A 17,994-nucleotide genomic window follows, 5' to 3' on the forward strand; every position below is an offset into this window, starting at 1 on the left:
ACATTTTGTTCAGGCGTTAAACGCAGGCTCCCGATAATTGCCCCTGCTCACCAGCGACAGAGCAACACCAGATTAGATGACAGCGGATATGCAGAGCACGGATGAAAAGATGATGAAAGCGAAGAAGAGGGGCGTCCTCTGAATGAGTGAAACCGTTTCCAGTGTGAAATGAGAGTTTTCTTAAATTGGCTTGAAAGTGAGCCATTGGATGGAAACATGTGATAGACCTTTTTGGAAAAAAAAAAAAACTCCTTGAAAAAGAGGCCGTTGTGCGATGCCCACGCACACAAGAGATCTGATATTTTCCTCCATCGATTTCCTGCCAGAGACTGAGCTGCTGTTGTGCTGTGGGAAAGTCTGTGAGTGCTGTGTGTGTGTGTGTGTGTGTTGCTATTTCATAGTCTTTTTAGAGGGTTGTGTGTGTTTGAAAGAGACAGACCAAGAAACTACACAGGGAAAAAAAAGAACAAAGCGTGAATACGACAAGTTGAGTCGCAAACACAAAGTTTTTCTGTTGCAGTTTTGATTTCTAGCCAGAAAATTACATGTGTGGGAGAGAAAACATGGGTGAAATGAGAGGGAGGGAAGCAGAAAGAGAGAATGTGAAGTTATGTGAGTCAAAGACACTTGTGTATGTGTGTGTGCGTGTGCGACTGAATGTGTGTGTCCTGGCGGGCAGGTTGGCAGGCTCGGGTTGGCAGTTTGGAGCTGTGTGTGTGTGTCCCCGGCAATGTCTGTCATGAAATGGGCCAGGCATATGAGTGCCAGGTGGCAGCTCACATCAGCAGCTGAATCACTCTGTGTATGTGTGTGTGTGTGTGTGTGTGTGTGTGTGTGTGTGTGTGTGTGTGTGTGTGTGTGTGTGTGTGTTTGTGTGTGTGTGTGTGTGCATCAGGGTGAATCTTTGGCTTGTACACGGGCAAGTTTTATTCGGAAGCAGCCTGAGACCTTCCCCGGGAAGGAGAACGCCGTAATGACCTGCTGATCAAATATGTAGTGTAGTCACAGTTTATATGGTTTGGGCCCCCTAGACAGCGATGAGCACCCACCTGAGCACAGTGAAGAGCGGGGCAATAAGACACGCTGATGTGGGGAAAGAATGGAAAAGACCTTCCATAAGGCCTTGGCAAGAGGAAAGCAGCTGAATCCTATTAGTCACATAAGAGTCCGTTCATCAGCACAGCTCTCATCCTGGTGAAGCTTTGAGCCTGACAGCAGGGTCAATACACTTTTATTATTGTTCTTAGTATTGATTTTATTAAGTACAGTCATAGGTTACACTATTATTAGTGCTCCTCATACTGTATTTATCTGTTCAAAATGTACCTTAAAGGGAGATTTGTCAAGTATTTAATACTCTTATCAACATGGTAGTGGACAGATATGCTCGCTTTATGCAAATGTATGTATATATTTATTGTTGGAAATCAATCAACAACACAAAACAATGACAAATATTGTCCAGAAACCCTCACAGGTACTGCATTTAGCATAAAAAATATGCTCAAATCATAACATGGCAAACTCAAGCCCAACAGGCGACAACAGCTGTTAGTGTGTCAGTGTGCTGATTTGACTATGACTTGCTCCAAACTGCTCTAATATGTGCTTGTTGCAAAAAGCACCACATTTACTCTAAACTTTTAGTGAATAGTGTCCCTGTGTAGAGTGAAACCTTTCTGATTGTGTAATCTGGATATTGTTCTGTGCCAATTGAAACACCGACAATCAGGCTTACTCATTCAAATATATGAAGGACACGTCCCATTATAATGGTCATAGTCTGTGGAAAAGCTATTCTTTGAAGATGCTCTTAATTAGTGCAGGCGTTCTCATGAAGTCAGAGTTTTCATGCTTTCAACGCTTTCTGTGGCTTTCAGCCGTTTCATAACTTTTCTGCAGGGAATTGACTTCTCTAGTTAGCTACCACGCGATGCAGCAATGACTGATGGGTCTTTGTTCTTCGGTGACAGGGTTCTCCTGGAGAGAGAGGTGCTGCTGGTCCTGGAGGTCCAATCGGTCTGACAGGACGCAATGGCCCCCAAGGACCACCGGGCCCTGCTGGAGAAAAAGGCGGCCCTGTGAGTATTTCTGTCAGACATTTCAATTCTACTTTTTACACAGCAAAGTGTGAGGAAAAATGTAGATTTTTTGACTGCTGGTAATGTGACACTTCTTTATGAATGTTATGTGTTTAGGGAGAGAAAGGTCCCATGGGTCCTGCTGGCCGTGATGGCATTCAAGGTCCTGTTGGTCTTCCTGGTCCTGCCGGTCCTCAGGGTCCCCCCGGAGAGGATGGTGACAAGGTGGAGTAAAGATGTGATACACTGGAAATGTAGTAATCCTTGATTTAAACAACAGCAGCAGCAGCTCCTTCCTAATGAGATGTAGTTCAACGACAACGTTTAGTTCTCAAGGCATGTCTACATCTGTCAATATCTTCAAAATATGTCTAGAAATGTGACACGAATCCGGGGAAGTACTGGAAGTGAACAAGTCGCCATTACTGCGGTGGCGTCTCGCTGCAATACGTGCGCGTTTGAATGCAAGTTGTCCTTAGAAATGTACAATTTTTTCTACTTTTACCTTTACTTTCTATGTAACGTTACTTTTGACAACGATGTCTAGGAGTTCGGGAAGAACCTGAGCAGTTCTCAGCTGCCCAACGTTAGCCTGACATGGTGAAACAAGTAACATCAGCTGAGTTAAGACTGCTTAACTAGCGTATCTAACGTTAGTAGGTTGAGACACTGTCTAGGGGCTGCGGTGGTCAACCAACTAACTGTGGCGTTATTGTAAAATATAACGTTAATTGCACTAACCAGTGCAACCTAATGACCACAAAGTAAACATCAGTCGGTCGGTATCACAAACAGAACACGTACAAAGTGTCTGCTAATCATGTTAAATGGCTCATCAGTGTTTATTATCACGCCAACCATTTATATAAGTTACTACGAGCGACCACGTATGCTTTTGGCTGAGAGTCCCCAGTTAATACTGTTAGCAGACAGTAGAGTCACTACGACCTGCCACCGCAGTAATGGCGGCGCCGCTAGATGGCGGAACACACAAAGCGGTGGCCGGATTATCTCTAAGCACTTACTGTACTTCGGTGTATTGTTGTAATGACACCACATGGCTATTTCACGTAGGCTGCTGCATTGTTGCTACAATAAACATGTATTCCAATGCTATGCATGTCTTTATATATAGAAAACACACTTACTGCATATAAACAACTACATTTGTGTCACTCTGTTTAGCCTCTAGCCTACTATGACAGAAATGGTTGCATTCAGTGAACAACATAAGCTCACTGGATGCATTAAAACATTTCTGAACACAAACAGATAAACATTCTGACATAGCCAATAGCATACATACCGTGTTTACCCTCAGGCCAGCAAATCCCACATCCACAGTGAAACCGCAGATCTGGATCTTTACATTTGTATCCATCATGCCTCTCCGATCCCAGTCACGTCTCCCTTCACACCGTTTTGTCAATCATAGTGCCAATGGGGTTAGACAGGGAGCCAATCAATTAATTGCAAACACTCGCCCAAGGTCTTTGTGGGCCAATCAAATTAAAATCTCTTGAGAAATATTTACTGCCCACTCGTGGTAAAGGTGACACTTTAAGATATTGGACTTTGACTAAACACGGGAGGCAAGAGTCTTTTAAGATGGACATGAGAGATGTGAGCTGTGTTGTTTGTATTTCACCACAGGGAGAAGTCGGCGGACATGGACAGAAGGGAGGCAAAGGAGACAAGGGTGAACTTGTGAGTTCTCATTTTCTCTCTCTGTTACTTTTAATATTATTCTGTTTTCTGTAAGGCAATAAGTTTTGAATGATAACCAATGCTAATTGAGCAAAGAACACTAATCTTAGCTGCTGGATTCTCATTTGAGCTGAATAAATCAAAGAACACAGGTTACTTTGAAATGACCTCGTCTCAGGTTATCTTGCCCCAAACAGTCTGCAGCATATGAAATATTATCTGAAGTGCTGCTGTGATTCCTTAATGGGTACTTAGTTTCCAATAAAGATGCCAGTGGGCTCTGTCGTCAGCTTAAACATTTGTGTTTTTCAATTGACTTTGGTTTTAGTCATCACCAGCATCACTTTAAATACATTAAATATTGTAATATGACAGTCTGTATGAGGATAAACAGCTATAGCATGCAGTTGTTTTCATTAACTTCCATTGTTCTCTAGTGTAAATGGAAACAGCAGGTCTATGTTGTTTATGCCAATAGTCAGAATGCAATTGTTGTAACTTTATGGTATGAAGTGTAAGTGCATTGAACTAATGGGGATCCTAATAACCAATATCTCATTGCTTTTTGTGTTTTTAGGGTCCACCAGGCCCAAGCGGTCTTCAGGGTGTGCTTGGAGCTCCTGGTCCAGCTGTGAGTATTGCTTCTTCTGGCTATCTAATGTCAACTTTCCCCCAAAGAAATATTATTATACGCAAATGACCATTCACACCAATATTTACTCTAAAAATATTTTTTCATTTTCAAAAAGGTTTCCAACCTTTATTTGGTAGATACCTAATTTTTATTGATTTTTTATTGAATTCCTTTGTTTCCAACATTTTACATGACCTTAAAAATATATGTGTTGATCTCCTAATGGTAGCCCCTGCTTGCCATGATGGGCTCTGGGTCAGAACAATGAAATGGCAAATCAAGATTGAAATATTTACTCCAATTCACGGCCCCATGAAGACAGTAACAGTGACTACGCTTACATGCACAAAATATTCCAGTTTTGGCCTCATGCTGAAAAAGACAATATTCCTACTAAGCTGTTTTACATGACTAATGAATATGAATAGTCCACTAATATTCCCGTTTACATGCAGCCGTGCAGACTCCGATTAAAGGAGCAATATGTAGCGACACTGACAGTGTTTAAAAAGGGTAACATCCGTCCAAATTTAAGACATTGGAGCCGTGGCCCGTCCGCTCCTCCGGTGTGACTGAAAGCAGTTAGCGCACGTTTTTGCAATTTGAGGGTTACCTTCTAAACCCGACCGTGTTAGCCTCTGGCCAGCAGTAGTGTGAATCACTTCAACAGCTGTGTGTCTCAAATACTCGCTGCCTTGATAACTCAGCTGTACACGGACCACAGAGAGATGTGCCGAGGCTTTTCAGGTCGGGTAGAATCTAACGTTAACGTTATCTCTATTGATCCAGTTCGTCTGCTTGCTTCCATGGCTGCAGAAGGCTGTGTTTGCGTGCCGTTTACATGACAGGATGCGGAATATTGTCATATTCTGTGGAATATTAGTATGCATGTAAACATCGTCAGTGAGGATACAAAACAGCCTGCCTGCCTGTGGGCAGAGCTTTTTAACTTGTTGTCGTCAGACCTGTGGTATTATCACAAATTGACAGAATCATGTCTGCTTCTGCAGCACTAGACTGCACATTATTAGGTAGTTTCCAACCATGATCCATCCGGAGCAATGTGTGCTTATTTTGTTTATTTTGACTTCACCATTTCTGGCTGATGGTGTGATAATCAGTTAAATGAGCTGTTAGTGTTAAGATACATTAGAAAAGTGAACACTTGGCTCTTAATTGCACATAGTTGGAGACCCCTGTTAAAACAATAGCCTGATTTTAAAAAAAACAACAACTATGTTTTATTCCCCAGATGGGCAGAAATGAAGTACTGTTCCAGCCAGGTCAGGGATACATTATGCAAGCAGCACTGCTTTTTACAGTCACCTCTGCAGTCCAAAAACCTTTGGCTGCAGTCCCCATTTATTTAAGAATCCCCATCCTTCTATTATTGTAATGTTACACAAATTTCATTTTAATCACGACTATTACTTGCAGCAGGGTACCCCACAAAGAGTTTAGTCATCACAGTCTCCAACAGCTTGTTCTTTAGAAAGTTTTTTTAGCACCCAGTCATCAATTATATTGCACTTCCGAATTTGTATTGCTTTGCGATACAGTCTCACAAATCACAATGGTACACCAGCTCGCCAATCATTTCCATGTCTTACCTCATATGGCACCCACTTAAACTGAGAATACTGCCTTGTATGCTGCAGAACGTCCTCTACTCATCTATCTCATTAACACAAGAGGAAAAGTCCTGTTTCTACAATAGCTGATGGCCTGAGGGCAACTGAGAGCTCATTGCTGTAAATTATCAGGCCTTAACAACCATTCTAGCAAAAATTCAGCATCTGCAGGGCTCTGTGGGGGCTAGAATAGACCTGGTGAGACGGATTGCCGCGAGCAGGTAGTGCACCCAAGCTGAATAACAAATTATTTAACAGTTGTTTGTCCTGGTGAGTCAGCCTGCTCATGTGTATTCATGCCTTCATAACTGAGACCTGACTCGTGCTGCGTGGTTATACCATTATCTGCCCTCTTTTTTTATTATTGCGAAGCCCTAATGCCGTTATCAATTTCCACCACACTACCTACCCCACCTCTCAATCCAGGAGAAATGTTGGTGTTTGCAGGGAAAATGCACGATTCAATTTTCTTTTCAGCTGAGGCTTAACGAGGTGTACAGCAGCTCATTTCAACAGCGTTGTCTTTTAGATACAACTAAGGTCAAGCAGTTGGAATGAAACATTATTGATCTTCATCAGGATGTGGTAAACATAATTTTCTACCAATCAATTATGTTTTTATATTTAACAGTGTCTTACAAAAAGGCATAAATGTTGTATGAGAGCTGTTTTTGAAATGTCACTCGGCAAGAGAAAACACAATTTTGTTTTTAACATAACATGAGGCAAACAAAAACACTTAAATACCCACTTCGATTTTTTTTCAGGGACGATCTAAACATATAATAAGTTAGATGCATTTCAGGAGAGTCGTAAATTATACCGTCCTCAGCATGTGTGTGATGCCTCCAGGCCTAAGCATCTCTTATACCCACAGGTATCTCTTTCAATTACAGCTACACTTCAAATTTCACATAGACCCATGTAAACATTAATACCGAGTTCTGCAAAATGAAACATTCACATGTTTAGTACAAGTTATTATACATTGCAGTATGATCATTAAATCCACAAAGAAAGCGTTTTTCTAATTAGAACTTCAGCGTGTCTTGAATGCACAGATTTCTGCAGCTCCTACTCTCTTACAGCTGTAATTAATTCAGAAAAAACAGTTTTTTCATAATCTACTTCATCAGTCCTGGAGAATACACTTTTACTGCACATTATATTGGTACTTAAATTGAAATTAAAACCCATTCCCACCCTTTGATCGGGTTTATGATCACATAAATACTTGACATTCGTCATAGTTGGACCATTTCGCTAATTGTGAGAAGCAAGACATGCAAACCAAGCTTCGCAATTCATAATATAGAATATGCTTTTACTGCACGTTAGTATTAGTATTCACTAACAAAGACTACGCCAATAACGATATGGGTTTAGAATAATTTATCGCATATAGAAGATGGAGAGATGCCATGATGATGTAGGAGGGATGGATCAAGGGTCCGGAAGGAGGATGAGAGATAAAGGGTAAGGGATGAAGGGGATGAAGAGTTGTGGGTAGATAGATAGAGCAGTATGGGGAAGAGAGATGAAGGGATGAGGGGAGGAATCAGGGTTGTGGACGGATGGTTGGAGGAGAGCATTTTTGAACCGGTATCGACTAGATGTAGGAGTGAATCGGGGGGAGACGAGACTCTGAACGGGGAAGCTGTCTCTTTTAGAGCTCAGATTTTTTTTGCAGAACCCCCATTGGTTCCTGTATTCAAACAGGAGAGAGAGAAAGGAGAGAGAAAAGAAAAAGGGGGTTTAAAGGGGAGGGGATGTGAAAACTGAGTCAAAGAGGAAGTGAACAGATCAGGTGTGCTTAAATACCTTTGTGCAGAAATGGGATGTGTTTGAGGCGTGGTCTTTGTTCCCGAACCTAGTTATAAAACTAAACTAAAATTAAAACCCATATCCACCCATTATCGCAGGGCTTCATGCTCATGATTACATAAATACTTGACATCGGTGGACCATTTCACTAATCGTGAGAAGCAAGATACGCAGACGATGCTTCACATTTTGGTGATGATAACTGCTTGGGGCTTTCCTCCATGTTCCTCCGTTGTTTTGGCGGTTCCATCCAATTCCATCAATCAAAGTCAACACGAATAGTGGAGAGAGTTGTGCACGCGTAACAAATTATGCAGCCTTTAAGTTCAAACACTCCACAGTGTCTCTGTGGAGCTGTGGGGGCAGTCACATTCATGACTCTTTATTTTTTTTTTTGGGGTTAAAGTCTCTCCACCTTGTCTCCGACTCCTCGGTTCAAAGCTGTGCTCACGCTTACCTGTAATCACCTAACATTTCCCTCTAAACTGCTCTACATTCAGCACCAGCGCCTTAGGCTGCCTGCATGTCCCAGGGCTCAGCGAGAGCTCCACAAGCACTTTCAAGTGCTGACATGCGTTTGAACTGAAAACTCCCAGTTTGTCAGCACTTCGCTCCTTCCCTGTAGTCTCCCCTTTCCATCCTCTGTAGCCCCGTGCACCTCTGACTTCACAGATGAAGTCAGCATCTTTCACATACACTGTTTACCATAACCCTGTGGCTATACTGCACTGTATCCCACAGTCTCTGATCAGGAGCTTTGGTAATCTGGTTGCTGTTTCTCCAGGTAGCCCAGCAGCACAGCGGCTAGAACTGTTGCCTCACCCTTGTCCTTTTTTGACTCGAGTGCTCAAATTGCTCAAATAGGTTGATTCTAACCTCGAAATGACCTGTGAGTGCAAATGTCTGGTTATGCGTTAGCTCAATTAAGACTGCTGACCTGGCCAGGGTGCATTCTGGGAAAAGCTTCAGCCCCCTCATGACCCCGAGTGGGTGTAGAGAACTGATGGATGAATGAAATTGCCATAAAATGACCTTCAGAAAAGGCATTAAGGTAAACTGTCTGTCCTAATCTGTGTTTGAATACGGGCATCGACCCACCCTCCACCGTGTGAGCTTGGATATAGTCTATAACCTTGAAAAGGATTAAGCGGGGCAAAGGAATCCCACTAGAGAAACTCCACAGTGTTTGTGAACTTGCATTTGCCGAAGCTTCGGCTAATGGGGGATCAGAATAAATATGTTTAGATTTAATGAGCTTTTGACCTCCCACAGGGCAGTGATGGTGAGTCTGGACCGAGAGGACAGCAGGGCATGTTTGGCCAGAAAGGAGACGAAGGAGCCAGAGGATTCCCCGGTCTGCCAGGACCCATCGGACTGCAGGTAAATCCACATCTTTTATACACATGTTGATTCCCTCTCTGAACACATGACAACCAGATCACATTGAATGCAGCACAGCACATCGCTCTCCCCTCTGAAGAATGCAGAATGAGTCCCTCCACACCCCTTAAACCGACAACATCTCACCTCTCCTTACATCATTTACATTACATCAAAACAGAACATAATTTATTAATGCAGCCTCGCCTTCCTAATAACACTTTGTGTCGCTCCTGGGCAAATAATGCTCTTTTTCCCCTCAAGGATAGCACAGACAGCGCTCAAAATCCATCACCGTTGCTAACATTTTTACATTTGGCATTTTGCCGCGCCGTTAATGGTGGAGGGGAGACTGCCGTTGGTTTTCCACTCAGACTACATCACATTATCATGCAGTAAACCACTTCCTTGCAGTGCTCCCAGGCCCAAATGAGAGACCAGCTGCGGTGGAAGCCTGTACTCAATCAGATATTTTAATCAATGCATAGTACAAATTCATTTATCTTTTGCAAATATGTCTCATAATAGATTGCAAGACACATACAATATTCATTTCCTGGAGGATTTAGAGACAAGAGGCAGCAACTCTGAAGCGGATAGGCAGTTGCGACGCTTTTGATATTAGGATGGACACATTTGCTTGGTCGGGTATAAAACCTGTGACCCTACAAATAGTCTGTCTAGCCACCAGTTCACCCTGCCTACACAAACACAGGCTATGCATATTAAATGTTGTGCAGAAAAGTGATATTTGAGGGCTTTTATCAATAAACGACCCGCAGTTTTATTTTCCACTTCAACACACATTGATCTGCGGCTATTTATCTTATTTTTTAATGGTAGTAGTTCATTGATTTGTAGAAAGTGCTTTTCTCGCAATCACGCACAGTATTACTGTTGCACCCATTTTTGGAATTAAAATGATACTACCAAAATGTAACCTTTGAGAGAGACTCTTGCAAATTGCAAAAAGTAAAAACAATAACCAAAAAAATGCACCATTCCTTAATTCAATACACTCGGGGGGGTTTGCAGATTCAACCTCACTTAGTGTGGTGTAACCAATAGCGTGTTGTGGATAATGTTAAAGCAGCAGTAGGCAAGATTTGAGAAAATATGATTTAAAAAAAGTTATTTTTATAAAACGTCACTATATCCTGCCAGTAGTGCATGAGATAGTAAATCTGAAAAAAATCATGTGCCTCTGTGTCCTCTGGTGCTCCTAATGGCATCTGCAAGATTTCACAGACCGGAAGAAAACAACCAATCAGCTGTCAATCACTCGTGAACTCTGATCAAACAGTCAAACTAGGCAGCGCTAATGCCTATTTGTTGCATAAAATGTTTTCAGAAACATCTTGTAGTGTACTGTTTAGCTGTAAAATGAGAAAGTTTGTGACCCGGCAGCCATATTGAGATCAGTTGAGGAAATACCAAGCACTGCCCACCAGTCGGAGCAAACTTTCTCATTTTACAGTTAAACAGTACACTACAAGATGTTTCTAAAAATATTTGAGGTGAGAAATAGGCATTACAGTAACAGAATATTGAACCATATTTGATCAGCGCTGCCTAGTTTGACCGTTTGATCGGAGTTTGCGAGTGATTGACAGCTGCCTCCGTTGAATGAACAGCTAATAGGAACGCTCTCTCTCTCTGAAATGACTTGTGATTGGCCGAGGTCTCCCGACACGGTCTAGATTTTTTTAAAGCATATTGAATTACAATATGCTGAAAGGTTATTATGGAATTTTTGCCCAATGATGCCAAAAACTTTCTGCCTACCCCTGCTTTAACTAATATCAACAAACGTTATGTACATATTGCTGTGTAACTGCCATTGCTGAGTCATTTCACTGACTTGAGCACTATTGTTTCTGGTGCAGCTGTTATAAGATAATAATAAATGATAGAACATAGTGTAACTATCTCTTGTGCCTACACTTTTTGCCTTTCAGCAAAAGTTACATAGCCTCACTTTAGGAAACTAACTGGACAGTATAGTCTGTGTTTCCTTTTAAATGATCCCAAACGGATGTAATTCTGAGATTAAGACTAAGCTTGACGTGACTACTGCCCCTCTCTAATTCGCTCTGTTCAGCTCCCTTTTCCTCAAAACTGCAACAGCGTAAAAGAAGAGCATCGGCTCATTTAAGCCAATGGGCAGAAGTTGAAGGAACTTGCTTTGGTGGCAATAAATAAAGAAACAGCACATTTTAGAATATCTAAAAGTCAATTATCCAAGGACTCACTGAGGATGAAATTAGAGCCAATGCCTGCTGGTCAACAGGGCCAGATAACGTTGTTATTAAGTGCAATTGGCTTCTAATTGGGCATAATGCACTCCATCTCCACTCTTTTAATTATGTTTGGCTAAGCTGCCCTTCAATAGATGGCAGCAGCCGCTGCGAGCTCAGCTCTTCAATTCAATTATCTGTAGCATTAATGATTTTTGACTATGGGGAATGAATGGCTTCGCTTTGAAAGGCCTCCATCATTTAGGGCTGTGTTTGCCGTGGAATATTGGAGTCCTGGCTCAGCAGATGAATTCTTCAGATCAAGAGGTTAAGATGAGGATGAAGAGGAGAGTAAATATCAGATTTGATGACGCCAGCGTGTCCTTTAAGTTCAAAGCTAGGAAATGCCAAGTCATAAGTAAACATTTATTTATTATTTGCTCTGATATGTGAGGCAAAGAGTGGTTGTGTGTGTGTTCATTTTACTCAGAGTACACCTCTTCTTTCCGGCCTTCTAATCCATTAGTACATTTATTTTACATTGATCAAGAGCCTGTCACATCCAAACATAATGCATGAAATCATTTGATGCTTTATTTATTTATTTCCACCCTCATGCTTTATTACTTTGACTAAAGTCCCCGCTCACAATTTGTTATAAATTAGCCTTCGCTGCCATTCCAGAGGTGCATTAAATCAAACAAAATGGACCGAAACTACACATACGTGATCTCAATGATCGATATCCATGTCATTTTGGTTTCACGGTAACTTATCAGTACTGCTGCTTTCCACCCACCTATTGATTATGCATGCTCCATCATCGGAGCTTAACTAACACAACAAATAATAACTGCAATTACGCAGATAGACAATGAGCTACAATAGCGAGTGAGAGCTCCTTCCCAAGTTTCATTCAAACTGTTTTAGTCAAACATGATTGAATCCCAAACCTGGATAATACGCACCGCCTGCACCGTCCCCCTTTGTTTCCACTTTCCTGTGGACATAGATGGATGGAGCTCCCACCGTGCAATTTACACAGGCTGATTATACCCAAGCCTCCCATACCCTTTAATTACAATAGGTGTCCTTTTTGACTAATTGTGTGTTTACACTCAGGGGTTCTTCTGCTTGTATTAATGCGTTCTCCATCACATCGCATCCTAAAGCTCACTATTCAATACACATCATCTGTAAGTACCTGTTAATGAGCGGCAGGAAATGTATTTCTGCAGCCTCACACGACCCTTTTTCTTTGTTCTGAAGAATATTTGTCTTCTTCGCAGGGTTTGCCCGGCCCTCCTGGCGAGAAGGGAGAGAATGGAGACGTTGGACCGATGGTGAGTGCAGCTTCTTTCAGCGACTATTCTCCGTTGCAGCGATTCACATTGTTTTCACATACAAGCAGGAGAGGTGGGAAATTGTGCTGATTGTTCTGAAGTTTTGGCTCGTGGCTGAGTTTGGCAACTCCTCCAGCCACTTGGCAGATTGTGTGAAGTCTGTGGAAGATGTATTGACACAAACATTTCTACCCGTGAAAACTTTGCATGCTCTGTTTCCGTGCAGTTGCTGTTTTTAGCTACTTGGATTTCTACATTTTTCAGTTCTGTTAGACTCTGATAGAAAATAGTCTCAATGTAGCACTAAAGGGTGCTGAGTTCAGTTGGAAAAACAAGTGTCATGTACAGATTTGGATGGACATTTCCCATGTGTTTAACGGTATTCTGTGCTGTATTGTTTTGTTTTATATCACAGACAACCTTACTTACTTCCCCCTGTAAACTTAGTTGTATATAAAATAGGGCTGTCGATCGATTAGAGTATTAGAATATATTAGAATAATATATAATCATGATTAATTGCAAATCAATCGCCCATTTTTTGTCTGTTCAAAATGTGCCTTGAAGGGACATTTGTCAAGTATTTAAAACTCTTATCAACATGTGAGTGGGTAAATATGCTTTCTTTATGCAAATGTATGGAGATATTTATTAGTTGATATCAATTAACAACACAAAACAATGACAGATTGTCCAGAAACCCTCACAGGTACTGCATTTAGCATAAAAAATATGCTCAAATCTCAACATGGCAAACTGCAGTGCGTCAGTGTGCTGACTTGACTATGACTTGCCCAAAACCACATGTTATTATCATAAAGTGGGCATGTCTGTAAAGGGGAGACTCGTGGGTACCCATAGAACATATTTTCATATTGAGGTCAGAGGTCAAGGGACCCCTTTGAAAATAGCCATGCCAGTTTTTCCTCGCCAAAATTTAGCGTAAGTTTGGAGCGTTATTTAACCTCCTTGCCGACAAGCTAGTATGATATTAATTGGTTGGTACCAATGGACTCCTTAGGTTTTCTAGTTTCATATGATGCCACTATCTTCACTCTACCTTTAGAACTGAGCCGCTACAACCTAAAAATCGCAAGATGCGTTAATGCATTACAGAAATTAGTGGAGCCAAAATGAATTTGCATTAAAGTTTCTATATATTTACAATTGTTTTACTTAAATTCCTTGTACACTTTTACTTAGTGAATAAAGTCTGATTCAAGTTCTGATTCCCATTTAAAAGAAAATAAAAACACATTATACTGTAGCACCAAGTGATTCTTTTGGATACATTTTTTACAGTGTATTATAGAGCATACATTTAGTTTGCCTTCTGCAACATAAAGAAAGACATATTGGTACTACTACTATACTGAATAGGGGTGTTGTGATATAGCGGTATTGACGATAACTGTGATATTAAAAAATGAAATATTGATTTCATGTTAATAATACACATTTATTACTATTGTGTAAATAATCCAACGCTTCTTATATCAAGCTTTTGTACAGTTATAGCTACAGACTCTCTCTTTACCTCTCTACACTCGTATTTTGAGTGTAATTAATATGCCAAAAAAGACAAAACACACAATAATGAAAATGAAAGATGAATTTGACTGACAGCATTATTATTATTATTATTATTATTATTGTTAATTTTCTATAGATATCACAATAATATTGTGATCGTGAATTCTTTTGGCCACGATAATCGTGTAGTGAAAATCTGATATTGTAACGGTCCTAATACTGAACATAACATGTATTTTTGCTGACAGGGTCCACATGGTCCTCCTGGCCCCAGAGGTCCTCAGGGTCCCGGTGGAGCCAGCGTAAGTTTGATTGTTTTATTTTTTGTCATACCCATAATTTAAAAAAAAAAGTTTTGTCAAAAGAAAAAGCACAGTTTCCTTGTATGATTCTTACTTTCTGTGGATAATCTTTAAATGTCCTCATTATGATTCATCCACAGGGTGCTCAAGGTCCTCCCGGTGGTATCGGTGCAATGGGAGGCGTTGGTGAGAAGGTAAGAACTAACATGTCCAGATGATTGTGGAAACACTTATTACGCACTTTTCAGCTCCTAAAAATACATTCCTTTCATTTCCTTTTGTACGTCTTGCCTCGAAATAAGTACATTCTTTGGATTGTTTCTCTTTGTGCTCCTGAAGGAAGCAGACATTTTTACCACCATGTAATGCATGAAAGAGTTTGTGTGTTTGACATCAAAATAGAAGATACAAAACAAAAGTTACCCAGCTGATAACGCTATCTGGATTGTTTACTGCGAGTGTGATAATTCCACGTTTTCACACATTAATCCACATTTTCTCTGTGATATAACAGGGAGAAAACGGTGAAGCTGGCAACCCAGGATCATCTGGAGAGCCCGGAATCTCAGTAAGTACAATATCATGCTAAAAATACTCATGATCTCATTTCAGATAGTATTTTTTTTTATTTTCAAAAACAAGATAACTGTTCGTTTACAGATGTGCAGCACTTAGAATGCATGGCAAGTAGCACGACACAATCCAGCGGTGTGCCCTTGTGTACATCCCATACAGTATGTAATCGTGACTGTTTAAACATTCAGTTATGTGAATAAAATATCTGTGAGCGGCTAATTAAGTTATGTTTATTATTTGACACTTCAGCTGTGGGGGCTGTTCTACCTCTCCAGTGTTTTACCTCCATATTACTGCTGCAGGCTGATGTGCAGCGATGCTAGCAACCTGAGGGCTTTTACAGCAGATAATTAGCTCAGCCAGATTTGGACACCTCCACTGTTGGAGGTGTCATTAATCTAACCTCCTGTACGAGGCTGTTATTAGAGGCAAGAGTCAGAATATGCAGGGGAGTTATTTTGTGTGACAAAAGCTGTGGCTTATTACGCATTTTTGTAGGCCAACCAGGAAGTTAGCATCACCCCTGGGTTCCCTCAACAAAAAGTCAATGTGATTTTTCCATTGGGTTTTGGATTATAGCATAAAATAAGCTCTGTGTGCGAACACACGTTTATGATACTTGCACGTCTTGTTCAACAAGATAATCTTCGCAAATGAACACCACTTTTATGATTTTTGAAGTGTGAATGCAATCGTCAGAAGTAAAAGTTAACGTTAAGCTATAAACGAACTACACCACGGTCGCATGAACGTGAGTATACACAACGAGGCTGTAAAGGCGGACGAGTCGCGTGATGACGTTTAGTAGTCTCATTTAGCCACTTATTAGCAACCGCCTTTTTTAAGTCACATTAAGGCCTCAAAATTCATGTGTGATATTTATTGATGCATTTTATGTCGCAAAACAAAACGTTAAATTCTCTTAAGCGTGTGTTAACCACAGACCTTATTTAAGGCATCTAACTAAAAAACCCATTCAAAGAACCCATTGACTTCCAGACGAGGGAACCGGAAGTGCTAAAATGCTAACTAGGACTCATTCCTGTAGCACTCTATTGCTTGGAGTTTTTCCACAATAACATTTTATTGCGTAGTGTCAAAAAATTTGCTTTATCATTACATTAATTTACAGGACAATTTACATCAAGCCACATGATATGCATCAGCAACATCAGTTTCGTAATGCAGCATACTGTGGTTGCCTGCAGAAGTTGCCTCTGCGTTCTACTTTCCAGAAGTATAAATCATTATAAAGTATTCACACATCAGAGCAGTGCCATTGAGCCAGGAAAAGCATTGGTTGTGGCCTCACCTTAGTTATAGGTATAGACCAGTCGCTCTCCCCGAGACTGAGTCCATCAGGCTGTATTGACGTATCCGCCTGCTGCTGCGTATCTGTTTACGGTGACAGATAGAGCCAGTGTTGCACGTCACATCGAGGTCAATTTCAAAGGTGCCATGCTGGCATCGACTAGAGAAACTAGTGGGCCAACTAACGATTCTGGGCTTGTTGTAATCAGGCTCCAACTGCTGCTCTTAGTCAGAGCCAACACTTCAAGACGCTGTTGCTAGAGAAAAAAAAAAGATACTGTAATGATAAGACCATTTAGTGTTATCATTCAGTGGATCAAAATATGAGTTTCTAATGAAACTCTAGAGCAGATGATGTGAAAAATACACTTGAAAAGCTTCATTTTGGTTTCTTTTTTCCATCTCCAAGACATATTTTGAGTTCTTAGAGCCAGTTTGGTGCTTGTTTTGATGCCAGTTGGAGTGACAGATTAAATAACACATGTCCCGCGCCTTATTTAGCACACTATTATCAAAGAAGTGTGAATGGGCCCTTATTCGCTCTTCATGGTGACAAGCCTGTGATGTTTTTGCACAGGGCCCCAGAGGAGAGACTGGTGAGAAGGGAGAAACCGGCCCACCTGGAGCTGCTGGACCCGCCGGTGCCCGTGGACCCTCTGGAGATGACGGCCCCAAGGGCAACCCTGTATGTCACCTCCACTGTCACACACACACAGCCATGACTGATGCATTATTAGAGCTGTCAGCTGCAGAATCACTGTGTCATATTTCTCAGTCGAGCTGTCTGCTGTCAGACATGTTGTTGACGCGATGTCAAATACCTGAGTCAAGCTCAGTCTCCTCAGTGTCTCGATCTGTCTGCAGGGTCCTGTCGGCTTCCCAGGAGACCCCGGTCCCCCCGGAGAGCCTGGTGCTGCCGTAAGTGCTACATTTATCCCACAATCAATCTTATGTTTAGGATGTTGTTCCATTCAGTGAGTAACAATAAATACCTTTCTCAGCCAGACGTCCTTGTTTTTCTCTTTTTAATGTGTCATTCTCGATTTTCCCATTTTGTGTAGGAGGATTTTGTTATTGTTTATACGTACATTTCTTAAATGTGCCTTTTAATATAGTCCCAACTGTGATGTGAAATAATATTGCAGTACAGAATAAGAGCTGACTAATGTTGTCATTTGTGTGTTTGGTTTTAGGGTCTTGACGGTTTATCGGGCGACAAAGGAGACGATGGAGAGGCTGGACTAGCTGTAAGTGTCTGAAATTGTAAAAATTTGCCAAGTAAATAAATAAAAAAAATATCAAGCCAGTCAGCCACTAAAGTTAATTTCCCATGTAAACAATCACGTGCAAGAATACAACAAGATGATGAAGAATGCAGTTTGAATTACAAGCATTTTTAGTATCTAGTGACTAAATTATGGGTTGTCTTCAACAT

The 17,994-nt window shown here is 41.1% G+C and overlaps 1 protein-coding gene across 2 annotated transcripts in view; it reads left to right on the plus strand.

The window, feature by feature from the left end:
* The window catches only part of col11a1b (collagen, type XI, alpha 1b), a 104,549-nt gene that overhangs the window by 71,297 nt on the left and 15,258 nt on the right, over positions 1–17,994 (plus strand). For both annotated transcript variants that reach the window (XM_074651897.1, XM_074651896.1), the window contains exons 42-53: positions 1,974–2,081; positions 2,199–2,306; positions 3,735–3,788; positions 4,366–4,419; positions 9,150–9,257; positions 12,784–12,837; positions 14,619–14,672; positions 14,813–14,866; positions 15,187–15,240; positions 17,137–17,244; positions 17,424–17,477; positions 17,753–17,806. In XM_074651897.1, the coding sequence (XP_074507998.1) occupies positions 1,974–2,081; positions 2,199–2,306; positions 3,735–3,788; positions 4,366–4,419; positions 9,150–9,257; positions 12,784–12,837; positions 14,619–14,672; positions 14,813–14,866; positions 15,187–15,240; positions 17,137–17,244; positions 17,424–17,477; positions 17,753–17,806 (864 nt within the window). The remainder of the gene's footprint in view (positions 1–1,973; positions 2,082–2,198; positions 2,307–3,734; positions 3,789–4,365; positions 4,420–9,149; positions 9,258–12,783; positions 12,838–14,618; positions 14,673–14,812; positions 14,867–15,186; positions 15,241–17,136; positions 17,245–17,423; positions 17,478–17,752; positions 17,807–17,994) is intronic.

Source organism: Sebastes fasciatus, chromosome 11 (assembly GCF_043250625.1).
Source record: "Sebastes fasciatus isolate fSebFas1 chromosome 11, fSebFas1.pri, whole genome shotgun sequence".
Lineage (NCBI taxonomy): Eukaryota > Metazoa > Chordata > Actinopteri > Perciformes > Sebastidae > Sebastes > Sebastes fasciatus.